Source organism: Penicillium atrosanguineum, assembly GCF_028827265.1.
Source record: "Penicillium atrosanguineum strain IBT 20685 chromosome Unknown utg000007l_segment0_segment0, whole genome shotgun sequence".
NCBI lineage: Eukaryota > Fungi > Ascomycota > Eurotiomycetes > Eurotiales > Aspergillaceae > Penicillium > Penicillium atrosanguineum.
This window is the reverse complement of record NW_026623139.1, coordinates 1,758,641-1,772,463: the sequence shown is the minus strand read 5'-3', so window position 1 is coordinate 1,772,463 and position 13,823 is coordinate 1,758,641. Positions and strand designations below refer to the sequence as shown.

At 50.5% G+C, this 13,823-nt stretch overlaps 7 protein-coding genes across 7 annotated transcripts; 3 read left to right on the top strand and 4 right to left on the bottom strand.

The window, feature by feature from the left end:
* Nucleotides 1-364: 364 nt before the first annotated feature.
* N7443_008872 (alpha/beta hydrolase family protein) lies at nucleotides 365-1,384 on the bottom strand (the record flags this gene model as incomplete). The annotated part of the gene is made up of 1 exon (XM_056888928.1): nucleotides 365-1,384. One exon carries the CDS (start codon nucleotides 1,382-1,384, stop codon nucleotides 365-367), a length of 1,020 nt encoding a protein of 339 aa, XP_056738230.1.
* Nucleotides 1,385-1,955: 571 nt separating this feature from the next.
* On the bottom strand, nucleotides 1,956-3,654 carry N7443_008871 (uncharacterized protein; the record flags this gene model as incomplete). Its single annotated transcript, XM_056888927.1, has 2 exons — nucleotides 1,956-3,185; nucleotides 3,241-3,654. 2 exons carry the CDS (start codon nucleotides 3,652-3,654, stop codon nucleotides 1,956-1,958), a joined length of 1,644 nt encoding a protein of 547 aa, XP_056738229.1.
* Nucleotides 3,655-4,544: 890 nt separating this feature from the next.
* N7443_008870 (putative oxidoreductase, FAD-binding) lies at nucleotides 4,545-6,326 on the top strand (the record flags this gene model as incomplete). The annotated part of the gene is made up of 1 exon (XM_056888926.1): nucleotides 4,545-6,326. The coding sequence occupies one exon, from the start codon at nucleotides 4,545-4,547 to the stop codon at nucleotides 6,324-6,326; it is 1,782 nt and encodes a 593-aa protein (XP_056738228.1).
* A 221-nt stretch (nucleotides 6,327-6,547) lies between these two features.
* N7443_008869 (uncharacterized protein) lies at nucleotides 6,548-7,394 on the top strand (the record flags this gene model as incomplete). Its single annotated transcript, XM_056888925.1, has 2 exons — nucleotides 6,548-6,709; nucleotides 6,765-7,394. The coding sequence occupies 2 exons, from the start codon at nucleotides 6,548-6,550 to the stop codon at nucleotides 7,392-7,394; spliced, it is 792 nt and encodes a 263-aa protein (XP_056738227.1).
* Nucleotides 7,395-7,764: 370 nt separating this feature from the next.
* Nucleotides 7,765-9,265, bottom strand: N7443_008868 (mannose-1-phosphate guanylyltransferase; the record flags this gene model as incomplete). Its single annotated transcript, XM_056888924.1, has 4 exons — nucleotides 7,765-7,791; nucleotides 7,845-9,020; nucleotides 9,099-9,155; nucleotides 9,206-9,265. 4 exons carry the CDS (start codon nucleotides 9,263-9,265, stop codon nucleotides 7,765-7,767), a joined length of 1,320 nt encoding a protein of 439 aa, XP_056738226.1.
* A 394-nt stretch (nucleotides 9,266-9,659) lies between these two features.
* Nucleotides 9,660-12,212, bottom strand: N7443_008867 (putative dynamin GTPase; the record flags this gene model as incomplete). The annotated part of the gene is made up of 3 exons (XM_056888923.1): nucleotides 9,660-9,859; nucleotides 9,915-10,047; nucleotides 10,101-12,212. The coding sequence occupies 3 exons, from the start codon at nucleotides 12,210-12,212 to the stop codon at nucleotides 9,660-9,662; spliced, it is 2,445 nt and encodes an 814-aa protein (XP_056738225.1).
* A 67-nt stretch (nucleotides 12,213-12,279) lies between these two features.
* N7443_008866 (uncharacterized protein) lies at nucleotides 12,280-13,633 on the top strand (the record flags this gene model as incomplete). Its single annotated transcript, XM_056888922.1, has 2 exons — nucleotides 12,280-12,287; nucleotides 13,246-13,633. The coding sequence occupies 2 exons, from the start codon at nucleotides 12,280-12,282 to the stop codon at nucleotides 13,631-13,633; spliced, it is 396 nt and encodes a 131-aa protein (XP_056738224.1).
* Between the last annotated feature and the right edge of the window lie 190 nt (nucleotides 13,634-13,823).

Sequence of the window (13,823 nt, the reverse complement as noted above, 5' to 3'; positions counted from 1 at the left end):
TAACGGACGTGGCATAGATTCACGACGGTATTCTTAACATGTAGAAGATGGACGCAATTAGCCCGACCCCTTCAATTGGAAGGTTACTCTCATGCCAATCGAGCTATCAGCAACTAGTGTTAGTACTGGACGACCGAGACTATTCGTCTGAAAATGTTCAAAAACGTCTTTGGCAACGTACTCCCAAAAGAAAATTAGGCATGTGTGGAAAGACATTCCAAGGACAATCAGGAAGAAGTTTAGCAGGACTATAAGGAATCTCTATGCCATATCGGGCAAGGTTGCTTCAGAACAGAATGCTTGCTGAGTCAAGCAATTAAAAAAAAAAGACTATCAAGTACATGCCATTCCAGACTTATCATGATCACGCCCTCTTACTTTCAGCCCTCGCCAAGCCAGGAAACCTTTGTAGAATAAAACACGCCTCAGACCAAGCGGGATCCTCAGGATAAAGCCGGCTGCGAAGATATGCCCAAGTCAATCTTTGGACCGTAGCCAGTCTCTCTGGGCATTCATCATCAGCCGCCTCCGCTGCATCATAACCAGAAACACCACCCAGTCCATGTCTCCCGCCCGTTATAGTGAGGAGTGACTTTGGACCATTGCTGCTGTAATAGGCATCCGCATGGTATTCGGGCCCCCGAGTGGTTAGATACGGTTGTTCATCACTATCCCCAATGACCACAAGAGCAGGCGTTGTCATTTCCTCATGGCTATGGTATTTGAGAAATGTGTCTTGAACCATCTCGCCTAAACCCTCTCCGCCACGACCATCGCCAGGGGCTGCGAGTACCACACCGGCTTTCACGCGATGTTCAGTGAGATCAATTTCATCACCATTTTCAGGGTCGATTAATCGGGCTCCGAGTAGCATGCTGACTGTGTGCCCACCCATTGAGTGTCCCACCGCGACAACACGAGTGTGATCGAGGCGTCCTTGGATTTGCGGGAAGGCAATCTCAATAGAGTAGAGCTCGTCAAGAATGAGCTTCATATCTTCCACTCGTGAGCGCCAGAAGAACGGTGCCTCTGAACTCATCTCACAGTCAAGGCCCAGGGATTTGGAACTTAAGTGGGTTGGTTGAATGACGACGAACCCATGAGAAGCATAGAAATTGGCGAGAGGTGCATAGCCATTCAATGAGGACAGATAAAGTGATGTCCCCTGTCCATGAGAGAGGAGAATAATTGGCAAGTCGTGGCCAGAAGTAGGAGCAGTAACCCGGACATGTAGATCGACAATTCGATCGGGTGCAGGTAGGACAATGGGACTGATGGAGACAACGGGTGTCGGGGCACTGACGGGGATTTTGTTGGCATCCCCAATCAATGGATGGTCATTTAAGTTAGGAAGACGCGGCGGCGTGCTTTGATGGTTTGTCATTCTGTCGCGATTCTTTGGAAAGCAAATAAGCTCTGAATGACCTTGATATCGAGTCAATATGCCCGATAGACGTATCAGCATGAAAGAGATTGGTGTATTTATAGTAAACCTTCCCTGATAGGGAAGAGATCACGCATTAACTAGTCGGTAGTCTGGTAGAAATGATTTTCATAACGATTGACAGCCTCGACCGACGTTCGTGGGGGCGTCGTTTGGCCGGGTTTAAGAAATGCTCCAAACGCCGAGCGGGGAGGAAGACTTGCTTCCCCTATTTAAAGTCGGGAAAAGGCCTACATAATCTAGCAGTTGCTAGGGCTATACTATATTTGAAAATCGTTGTCTTGGCAGTAGATTCAATTAAGGTGATGTTAAAGTTGCCTTTCTGCCTCCATGTGGCATGAGTCCAGAACTTCGGAGACTACAAATTCACTAGCGGTTTGACCGACTAAGAGTCATGACCGAATGTACCAAGAGTCGGGCTTTAAGTATTTATACTTGAGCAAACCCCATTTGAAAGAAATTGTTATTCCAAAATGCGATAAAGTAACTTCTTATATCGGGGAATTGCCGATCAAACAACCCGAAGCGAGATGAACGGCGTGTCGGTGAATTGCTCTGGCATAGTATAGGTGATGTTATAAAAGATAAAGTCATTCACTGACTGGTCAGTATCATAGACAATGGTATAGTCGGCTAGAGCGTTCGTCGTCACTTTCAACTTCAAACCAGGAAGGCCCTCCAACCCAGTGACATTGACGCGGTGGCTTACAGCAAGGCCACTAAACAGGAAGTTGAAAGATACCGGACCGTCTGTTGACGTTGCATTCGGATATGAGATATCCAGTGCATTGGGAGAAGCCACTGCATGGATTGACGACTCGGTCACCCAATGCGTAACGCATCCAGTCTGACTGTTGTCGATCGCCCACTGGATGACCGCAGGGTTGAATGCACTTGTACTTTTTGCAGCTCCCCCAATAACATCCTGTGCGAGGGTCTCAGCACCAATGGTCAAATCCTTGGACATCCATGTTGTGATGTTCCGCGGATACGTATCAAACGGCGGGGAATAAGCCTGGGCCGTATGGAGGTGTTCTCCGGGGAACTCAACCAGGTTCTTCTTTGACTGTGCTGACAAGTATTTGAGCATTTCGGGCATGGCCAGAGCGAAAAGGGGATAGAAGGCAAAGTCGTCCTGGTGATACATCCCCGATATCTGCTTTGGAAATGGCGCATATTCTTTACCCACAGCGCCCCAGATTACAGGCGCCACCAGAGAAGTATAACTCATCATGTTGTAACCATAAGTGCGATCCCATGGGCCAGCCAGATTCTTCAGGTTTGCGTTATAGAGCTGGGCGAGCTCATTCCAGCTCGCAGTCAAAATTTCCGGGACGTACTTCTGCAACAAACTGCCGTCGGACGCATACTGGCTCCACAGAGCCAAAGCCCACATGGCCACTCCGCTATAAGTCGGGGAGTTGAACTCAGACAGGGTATGATACATGCTCCACAGGTCGTACAACTCCTGGGCAAATTTTTCACCGGACTGGGTCAAATTCTTATCTCCCACGCGTGTGCCGACCCAGTTTTGAAGAATCGTACGCATAATCCAAGGATTGGAGTAGCACGGATACAAGTTGTCTCCGTCAACACCACCGACGCGATAAAGATCACCTTTTGCTGCAATATGCAGGGATTTTTCGACCCTGGCGACAGTTTCAGCGGGGAGAAGGTGATCATAATCGTTCAGCGCAACGAGCCAAGCACAGCCCACGAAGTCGCGAATGTTGGGATCCCACTAAGATGACAGAGTTAGTATATACACATAGTCTTCAGCAGTTGTAATCCCATACCGAACTGTACGGGCCCTCATCGGGATATTCAGTTGTTCCTGGCTGCGGCGCCGACGGGGATTGCGTGTAGTCGCCGTACCACTGGTCCGCGGGATCGAGGTACTGCCCCGAAATGACATTGTCAAAGATCCTCACAGCCCTTGCCACATCCCCGTGTCCGTTCCTAGCCAAAAGCTGTGTGGCATACCAGGCAGTGTGTCGAGTGTCATATCGACCAGGATTGCTTGCTGCTGCAACCAAGTAGCCGGCGTCCTCATTCCAGAAGCCATCGTTCCACTCAATCGCTGTATTGAACATGTCATCGGCATAAGTCGAGCTGCTTGACTGTGCTCCCCGACTGTGGAATGGCACTGCGGACGCAAAACCAACCAGATGGCCGGCAGTGAGCCCTAGAATGGCGAAAGAAATCTTCATTGTCATTGTTCAACCGACAGATCTAGACTAGGTTCGAGGTCAATGGCTGTCAACGCAAATAGCTCCGCATAGCCCAGGATGCTCCGAAACCTCCCTCACGGGAGATAATGCTTGCATTTAAATACTTGTCCCACAATTTGATCGTACAGTCATCGGAATCCCCGAGGAATGGCCGCTAGATTAGATACTACCGTGGATAACATTCTCCGGAGCTTTGCCGTTTTTGCCGGAGGTGGAGAAGAAACTATCAACATGGTGAAGATAAAGCTATTAAGAGAAACTTGTTTCCATTTGAACTGTGGTCAATTTAAGCTGTCGGCACGGGAGCTGTGGCCTAGCATCATAATGAGAGCTTAGAACGGCTTATCTTTTGGAAGGCCGCCTTCACCAGGTTCACCAGGTTCGCCGGGTTCGCCGGGATTGCCGGTCGTCCCCTCATATAAGATAGCTAGCACTAAGCTAGGCACCCCACCTGAGATTCGCCGATGCAAAGATGGCTCTAACCGGAGTTCTGCCGTGATCGCAGATCTCTTGGATCTTCCACCTATCCGATTCGTGCTATCATAGGTGCGGTAGAAACCCCGCGCCCGAGCACGGAAACTGACCTTGATGCGGGGAAAGGAAAGCTCATAAATTGACTAAGTGCTGGCAGCATTGCTGCGATGAAATAAGGGTCTACTTCACAATGTTTTCGAGGCGTTGAAAATAATTCCACATCGATATTACTGAATGAGAAATTTATCAAATTCATTTGGAATCATTTGGAATCATCAAACATGGATTAATAATAGAAATAATAGACTGCTGATGGCGCTCGCCATCATAAACTCACTCCTAGCACGCATTTCCTTCACGGATACTCACTCATTCGAGCAGCAACAGAAGCCACGATGACTTCGATTGTTACAGGGACTGTTCCTTGGCATGATGGCGAAGAGAGGATGCACCGATTGATGCGGGTTCCTAGTATGGACAACCCCGCAGTCCCATTTCTCAGCGCCAACGGAGGCTATTTCTTGACAAAGGCTCCTCTGCTTGCAGTGGGCACCGTTGACTCTCAAGGACGACCGTGGACTTCGCTGTGGGGCGGGAAAGCAGGCTTCGCTGGACCAGTTGCTGAATCCATCATCGGGCTGAAGACCCTGGTGGACAGTACTTACGACCCCGTAGTCAAAGTACTGCTCGGCAGTCAGGCTATCGATGAAGCTGGTGCTTCAAGACAATCGCCAGGAAATATGATTTCGGGACTCGCGATTGACCTTGAGTATCGACGACGATGGAAGCTTTTTGGTAGAATGGTGGCGGGATCCCTGGACGAAGAATTGGGACAAGCACAGTTGGCTGTCCACATCGAAGAGAGTCTTGGAAATTGCCCCAAATACATGAACAAAAAGCATGTAGTGCCTGTGCGGCCAGCTCCAACGCTAATATCTGACTCACCACAGCTTCCTGCAGCAGCCATTGAGTTGTTGACCCGTACAGACACTATCTTCGTGTCCTCCAGGCATGGCACATCTGATATGGACACAAACATTCGCGGCGGGCCTCCTGGATTTGTTCGAGTCGAGTCCAACAATGGGAACGCAGTTCTCGTTTACCCAGAATACTCAGGGAATCGACTGTATCAGACTCTCGGAAACCTGCAGACTACGCCTCTGGCCGGCTACGTGGTCCCGGATTTTGAGACCGGAAATATTCTCTATGTCACAGGACGCACGGAAGTATTGGTGGGACAAGATGCTGCTGCCATTCTCCCACGATCAAAGCTTGCGGTCCGCGTCACTGTCACAGCGGCATTCTTCGTGGAGAGGGGACTGGCCTTTCGAGGCAACCCTGGTGAACCATCCCCATACAATCCTGCCGTGCGATACCTTTCCACGGAAAAGAACATCCTCACTGAGGCGGAGAAAGATACAGATATGTCTGCGACGCTGATCAAGAAAGAAACAATAACACCCAACATTCACCGATTCAGATTCCGCTACAACAGCTCCAAGCCAATCTCTTGGACTCCCGGCCAATATGCGACATTATCCTTCCAGGACGAGTTGGACATGGGCTACAGCCATATGCGTGACGATGACCCAGCAAGCCTAAACGACGACTATATCCGCACATTCACAGTATCCTCATATCCAGGCCGCGACCTACCCAGCAATGAGTTTGAGATGATGATCCGCCGCCACGGAAGCGTCACCAACCATCTCTTCCGCACGAACGAGCGAGCGGGCCTCGAAGTCCCACTAAAAGGATTTGGTGGCAGTTTTCAGATCTCGACCCACAATGGATCCATCGTGCCATTCGTTGCGGGCGGCATTGGAATCACACCTCTACTTGCCCAGCTCCCCGATCTAAATGTTGCCCGGCTGCGCCTGTTCTGGTCGATCTCAATCGTTGATATAGGCTTGGTGGAAGATACGTTTCAACGGTGGCCCGATTTACCGGGATCCACAACTATCTTTGTCACGAGTCTGGACCCAGACGGCCATCAAATAAAGGTGAACACACTTCATCTATCTGGAGCACGGGTTGTGCGACGCAGAATGCACGCGGGAGATTTGGACCCATTGCTGTCTGAAACGTGGTATCTGTGCGCCGGCCGTGCATTGAAGCAGACGGTATTGGAGTGGCTCAAGGTAAAGCAGGTGGTTTATGAAGATTTTAACTATTAAAATTAGGCTAGCTCTTAGTTTTAGTTTTAGTTTTAGTTTTAGTTTTAGCGTGCTAATGAGAAATAAAAGTGACCCCAGGTCCTTAGCAACGCCACGAAAAGATAAAAATAGGCGTGACGCAGCCCCCAACGTGTCAGGTGGAGCGCCGATCTTGTTGACATTACATTGAACCCATCGTAGGGGCAACATCTTCCTTCCACATCCAACATCGCAACTTCACAATGCGCTCCAAATCAGTGAAGCCCTCCGCATACCCGGCTCTGCCATTCCATGGCATCCGATTCCTCATTTTTCTTTCCTCCATCGTGACCGCCATCATCCTCGCCGTGTTTATTTACCATCTCCACGCCGACGGATACAAATTACCCTTCGCCTTCCTGATCGTAAGGCCACCCCAACCCAACTCCATATCCAAATACTAAAGAACAACCAACCCAGCTCCTCATCGCCTCCCTCCTCTCCATCATAAATGTCATCTTCACATCCCTCGCCAACTGCGCCTGCGGGCTCTCCACCAAACTCTCCATAATGCTCAACACCCTCCTCCTCCTCATCTGGCTCCTCGCCCTAGCCCTTTTAAGCTACAACATGGCCCACACAATCCTCACCTCCTGCAGCGCTACCTACTGGGGCAACAAAACCGGCATCTCAATCTGCCGCAGCTACAAAGCCCTCTTCAGCTTCACCGTAACCGGTACCGCGTCCATGATCGCCGCACTTTGGCTCGATATCATCGTCCGCCGCCGCGCAAACCGTCTTGGCGCCTACGACCCCATGGGCAGTATGGCGGCGGTTGGCGAGGATCCAGCAGATGTCAAATTAGCGGATCGTAATGGGTCGAGTTCGGTCGTTGCGTATGATGCTGTTCCGCCGCCTATGTCGGGCGCGCAGGGCAGGCCGTATAATCATACGTTGGAGTATGGGCATGCTGGGGAGGCGGCGCAGTATTACGATTCGGCGCCGGCGAGGAGTAGACGGGGGGAGTCGAGGGTGAGGTTTGGTTCGGAGGATGCTGGGTACCCGGCGCAGACTCATCAGACTGGGTATGATTCTGGCATGTATCGTTGATTGGGGGGTAGAAGGATATGATGTTAGATGATTTGTTTTGATTTTTCGTTGTGGTCGTGCTATTTAGCAAGCGGATATTTTCATGGGTCATTTATGGGTTTGTTTACTGTTTTCTGTTTACGCGCGGCCTTGGGGTTCCTGGGACACGCGGCGTTGAGGATTCACGATTTGGACTGGATCGATGGTTGATACGGTTAGATTCTCTAATGACTCCTCGGTGTGCTGCATTCTAGAACAGGAAAAGCTGAGAAGCAAATGACCATCCAATAGCAGACAAGAATAGAAGACAGCATTATGACGCTCGATATTGACAAGATGGCGGGATGTGTGGTATTTTTTGAAGCAAGAAACCAAAGACCAAGGCTGGCATTTACATGATGACTTCGTTGGCGACGTCCTAGGTGGTAATCGGGTTAGTTGGGAATTAATTATAGATACAATAGTACATACCCGTTTGAGCTCCTTGTAGGGGAGGCAGACACAGTTCTGAACACGAACCTCATCGCCGACGCCGCACTCCTTACCCAGGATCGTAATGCTCTGGACCTTGACGCCCTGCTTGATGATGCTGGTGGAGTGGCTGGTGATGGGGATCGGGGTACCCTCCACACGAGCCCAGGCACCTACTCGGCTGCTCCAGCCGATGATAGAGTGCATAACACAGGCATCGTGGCGGATCTCTGCATCCTCGAGAACAATTGAGTCCTTGATACGAACACCAGCTCCAACGATGACACGGGGGCCAATGGAAACATTAGGGCCCAGCTTGGCAGTAGGATCAACCTGAGCGGTGGGGTGGATGTAAACCGGGGGAACCATGGTGGCGGAGGGTGCCATCAGCTCATCAGACTCAGCCTGGAAGGCCTTCTGGAGGTAAAGGGCGTTGGCAGGCACAGCCGAGCCAGCAGTCTTGATCTGGCGCCAGAAGTCCTTGGTCTCATGGACAAAGAATCGGTTGCTGTCAGCCAGGTCGGAGAGAATATCCTGCTCGAGGCGGAGGACCTCGCTCTTCTCAGAATCCTCATCATCGCCGGTCGCGACGAAGGAGGACTCAAGGTTATCGGAAGAGGGGTAGGAAAGCATGCGAGGGCGGGTGGTACGGCGCTTGATGGCGCTGCGAATGGCGGGGAAGATGCACTCGGTAGCGAACAGGTACACGCCGCAGTTAATCAGGTTGGAAATGTGCGATTCGGGCTTCTCGACGTAGTGGAGCACGCGCTTGGTGTGCGAGTCCGATACAATGCATCCGAAGTTGGTAGCAGCGTCGTTGTCGACCCGAGTTCCCAGAATAACCGCCTCCGCGTCCCTCTCCTCGAACAGACGCAGCATCTCGCCCAGGGGGAACGAGCAGCAAACGTCTGCGTTCAACACAAAGCAGCGCTCAGGCTTGCCCTTGAGGATCGCATCACGGAAGTGGTACAGACCACCTGCGGTGCCCAACGCTGTGTATTCCCGCAGGTATTGAATGCGAAACTGGGGGAACTCCTTTGTGGCATCCTTGATGAAATCCCGCAGAACATTCTCATCGTAGTATCCGACCAAGAGAACTTCGCGCACGTCGGGGACCTTGGCGAGGGCCTTGAGGCAGTGGTGGATGATGGGGTGGCCGGCGACTTCGAACAGGGGCTAAGAGTGGGGGTTCTGGGTCAGATGCACGTTGTCGCAAGGGGGCCGTGGGTATTAAAACCCTCAGGGCAGGCTTACCTTGGGCACATCAAGAGACAATGGACGGAATCGAGTGCCTCGCGAGGGACCTCCCACCTGTTGACCGGTCAGTTTGTGTATAGCAGAGCGATCATTGCGTCACTCACCAAGATCACGGCCTTGGTGGAGGCCTGGTTGGGGTTTCCCGGCACTGGAACCTGGAGCATGATGAATTGAGAGAGTCGTAAGAAAGAACTTGAAGTTTCACGGGGCAGAAGGGAAACACAAAGGTGGCCGAATCCAGTGTCTAAAGCTCCGGGCGCCAAGACGGACGCTTGCGGTGGGGTGCTCACCTGACACAAAGTACGAACTATACATTCACTATTTACGGTCTTTCTCCACTTAACTTTGTTTAGAATGATCTAGTACGTTGCCTTTCGAGGTGGGGTTTCAAATTTCCGGTATTCCTACATTTCATTCTGTGATTTTTCTACTTTTTATCAAATGACATCATGTCTTCTCAACACATTTCCCATCAATGCTAACACAAATTCTCGTCTTCGTTAGTCCACTCAACTCTCCAGGTCATCTTGAGAGCCCATTGTCCAGCGTAGATATCCTCTAGACTTTATTCTTCCACTCCACATCTTCCATGATTTCGTCAGTGAAAGTGCCAATGTCAGAGCTCTCGTCTTTAGTTTGGTAGACTGCGGCGAGCCACTCTTGAGCTTGGGTGAGCTTGACCCTTTCCTTGGTCAGTACATTCCGACGGGCCTGTCGCTCGGGGTCTTCTGCCATCAGTTCCATGCAACGTTCGAATGCTATTTGATCGTTAGTAATGGGCAAATAAGCATTATGCGCGGGCGAGTGGCTCACAGTTGGCGTTCAGGCCGGTGTTGATGACCTCGATCAGTTCATCTCGACATTTGGCGAACAGCTTGAGGTGAGCAAGTTGACAGATCACATCCAGGAAGCGCGAGCTGGCAATCTGGTAGTATCCGCGGGAACTCTATATCAGATGGTTAGAAACAGTTCTTCTCAAGATAAGGAGTGATCACTTACAGCCATCATCTCCAGCTCTTGCGAGAACTGGTCGGGTCCGAGGTCACCAGGGATCTTGCCGGGCTTTTGGTCATCCTCCGTGGCATAACCATGCACCTGGAGCCAAACCTTAGCCCGGGAGGCTTGGCGGGCTCTGGCCAGGCTCGTCAGTGCCTCCAGAGAGGCTTCCTTATGCTGAGCCTGGGCCATGGTGAACGGATTGTCACTCTCAATGCGATAATGAGTACCCGCCTCCTGAAGGTAATCGGCGCGGAGCTGCAGAAGAAAAGTCGTGATAACTTGGTACAGCTCTCGATAGAGCCCAGTCTGGCGATACTGGGCAATCACATCGTCCAGAGAGTTAATCAAGACCTTTTGAACAATACCATGGGTAGCGAAGACAAAAGCGTTTGCGAGTACACCCCAGTTCTTCACACTTTCCTTGTTAAGCTTTTCAATTGCACTGGGGTCAATCTGGTTGGGAATCCCAGCACGGTGGGACTCCTCCTTGATTCTCCGGATTCCATCCAGTGTGAATCTGAAAAATGGCGCCTTCCACTCCCTAAAGCACGCAGTTTTGTAGTTCTGACCGCCACGATCCTTTGATTGAGTTGATGCACTTGACCCATTGACGTTCTGGGTCTTGCTTTCTGGTGTTTTCAGCTCAGGTACAGGCGCTTTTCTCTTACGAGCAGGGGAGCCAGAGGAAAGAAACATGTCGGCGTCGGCGTCGTACTTCTCGGCCATATAGCTATGGTCGGTGTCGGTACTTAAGATTAGTGTCGGGCGTGTCTTCTCTAAGGCCACCTGAAAGTCCCTAACCAGGTCACACCAATCCCTTTGAAGGGTATTGTCGGAACCCCCATAGCCAGTTCCCCCTTCGAATATCCATCGAAGCTTGAGACCCAGAGTAATCGTCTTTTCCATTAAAATCCGCTGCACATCCTCGGAGGGGGAGTCTGGAAGAGTGCTCAGCTCAGCATCAATGCGTCTTCCTTTCTCGTCGATTTGCCGAATGATGGACGGCAGGGATTTCTGAATTTGCTCCATCAGTGTAGCTGACAGAGCGATTTGGAGACGTCGGGTCCCAAAACGGTGATGGAAATCAGCCATTTTGTCAGACCAGAAAGGATCCGCAAAGAAAGCGTCCTCTTCACTGCGAGCAACGCCGTGCAGTACGTCTGGATCGGGGTTGTTCCGGACCACAAAGTATCCATGGCCTAGGCCATACACTTTTCCCTCCAAAATGTCTTTGTACTGGGCAAAGCACTCATAAGAAGCCAACCTGTCTGGCTTCGTCAACACCCCAAGTGTTCTCTCCTTTGCACCCTGGATTCTTCCGATCAGGCGTGCGGCATTAGAGTTTCCAGCATCATCTGTCATAGACAAAGTGAGTAGGACGATGCAGTTTTCTTCAGAAATGTAATGCTTGACGAGGTTCTCGACAAGGGGCACCAGGTAATTCTCGGCTTCATGCTCGGCCTGGCTGATGACCCCGGGGAGATCGTAAAAGGACAAAGCTGGGAAGTTGGGCCCAGATATGTCGAGGCGAACGACGTTTGGGGAGAATTTGACTTCAAAGGTCTGCGCAGTGAGCGTATTCTTCCCTGGGACATACTCATGGAAGTCCGCGCCGGGGTTCAAGATCGCCAGCTGCGCCCACCAAATTGCATCTTGAATCTTTCCTTTGTCTGTCAATGTGATGAAGAGCTCGTCTTCCTGATCAACAACTTGAAGCCAGGGCCCGAGGGGCTCGCTCTTCTTTAACATTGCTCTGATCTTCTTATTGGCATCGTACCAGTATCGGAAAGACAAAAAAACGGTACACTTCCAAGATTCTCCGGGATCATTTTCCGAGAGATTAATCTCCATGGGACAACGGGTGCAGGTACCAGCACTTCGGGGCACTTTGATCTCGGAAATTCCCTCAATGAGGGAACTCTTACCGGTACTTTGGTCTCCAACCACACAAATCTTGGGGAGCGTGATTTTACTGTCCTCAATGCCCAAGTGACTCAAGTCCTGAATCTTCTTGACAAGGGTCTTCATGTCCAACGCGAGGACATCGAGACTCGACGAGGTAGGGACTCTGTCACTTGCCACGGGAGCGGCCAGATGAGTAGGAGTGTTCATGGTCAAGGGACTGAGAGAGGGGCAAGCCACAGATTCTGTCTCTGTATCAGTATCTTTACAATAGGCAATGAAGAGGTATGACGACAGACCTTCTGACTTGGGGCGTAGAGACGAGGTATGGGGATGCATGTTAGGATAACTTCTTGACACTATTCAGTGCTGGCGTCACAGTGTGTATCCGCCAACAATGCAATCACTTGACAATGAAGTTGCTCTGTACGGAAGACAGAAAGTGTTAAGGGAAGAGAAAGGGTTGAAGTAGGTTGATGATGGGTGGAGTATGAATGATGGAGAAGGATGAAGAGGAATGAAGAATAGTGAGGGAGGGTGAAGGATAAACGATGAATAATTGGAGATGGAGATGAGAATGGGGATACAACTTGCGGATGGTCGAGTAGGGTCAAGGAGATCTGGCAACTGATCTCACTTGGTTTTCTCCTAAGCCTATGTCTACGGGATTCTCAAATGTCGTTATCGACCTCTTATTATTCCGAGGATATATTGATACTGTATGCAAAATTGAGCATAACTTAGCCGGGGGCCAATTTACAAATACCTGCTATAGAAGAGTGATTGAAAAGTGAGGAGGTCAAGTGTGTAGCGTTTTAGAGATTCCCATTTTAGCAAACTCGAGCTTCATATGCTTTCCTATGCAATATACCTGGATACTCGTTGGAAAGCTTCATTAAATGCGCGCCCTAGCCTCTCCTCTTCCCCCTTCTGTTTCTCCTTCTCCTGAGCGTGCTCTCGCTTTTTTGCCTCGTCACCTTATCCTCTGCTCTTGCTGCACTTTTCTTTATCTCGTCTCTGGTACGTCTACATCTGTCAATCAACTACTTCACCACGACGAGAGCCCTGAGACGGCTGTCCGGCAGCTCTCCCACCAGAGATCACCTTGAGCCGGGTGAACTTAATAAGGGTCGTGTTTTCATTGCGCTCTACACCTCGGATATACCGCGTATCACTGGGAGATCATCGTTGTTCCTAAGGAGCACTCCCGGCACGACTGTTACGCTTACACTGTAACCAACAGTCCCATTCGAGATGGAAATACACACATCACCGATGGAAATCGTGGAAGTCTCTGGCGATTTCGTGAGAAGCGAGTTGACCCGGACGCCCCTTACCTCCTTGTTGGCACCAAAGCAAGAATCGGCCAGCCCGCTCTCCGAGTGCCGAACAAGCAGCTCCGAGAGAACTGTGCTATCTGGATCAAAGAGGCCATTACGAAGCTTCAGGAAGGTGGTCTCGCTGATGAATTCGACATCCCGCGCTTCATGGATGATGCTTTGGCTTTCGCCGGCTATCACACCAAACATGGCCTGGGCATGAAGTGCCACTTTTCCACGGCTGACCATTACTTCTTGCACACGAAAATGAAGTGTACCATGCTCAACTACACTCAACGACGCATGTCGTGATACTGGGAGTTGAATTTAAAAAGGTGCTCACTCTCCGGGACATTGACTGACTATATAGCCCCGACGCCTTCAAATGAATTTGACTCATGATGTACCTGAGGCATTAACATTATTTTGATTTAAACGTCTGCAGGAAGTGTTTATGACCCATCACGAATTTCTGGACGGTTTTCCTCGTACGAATGGAAAT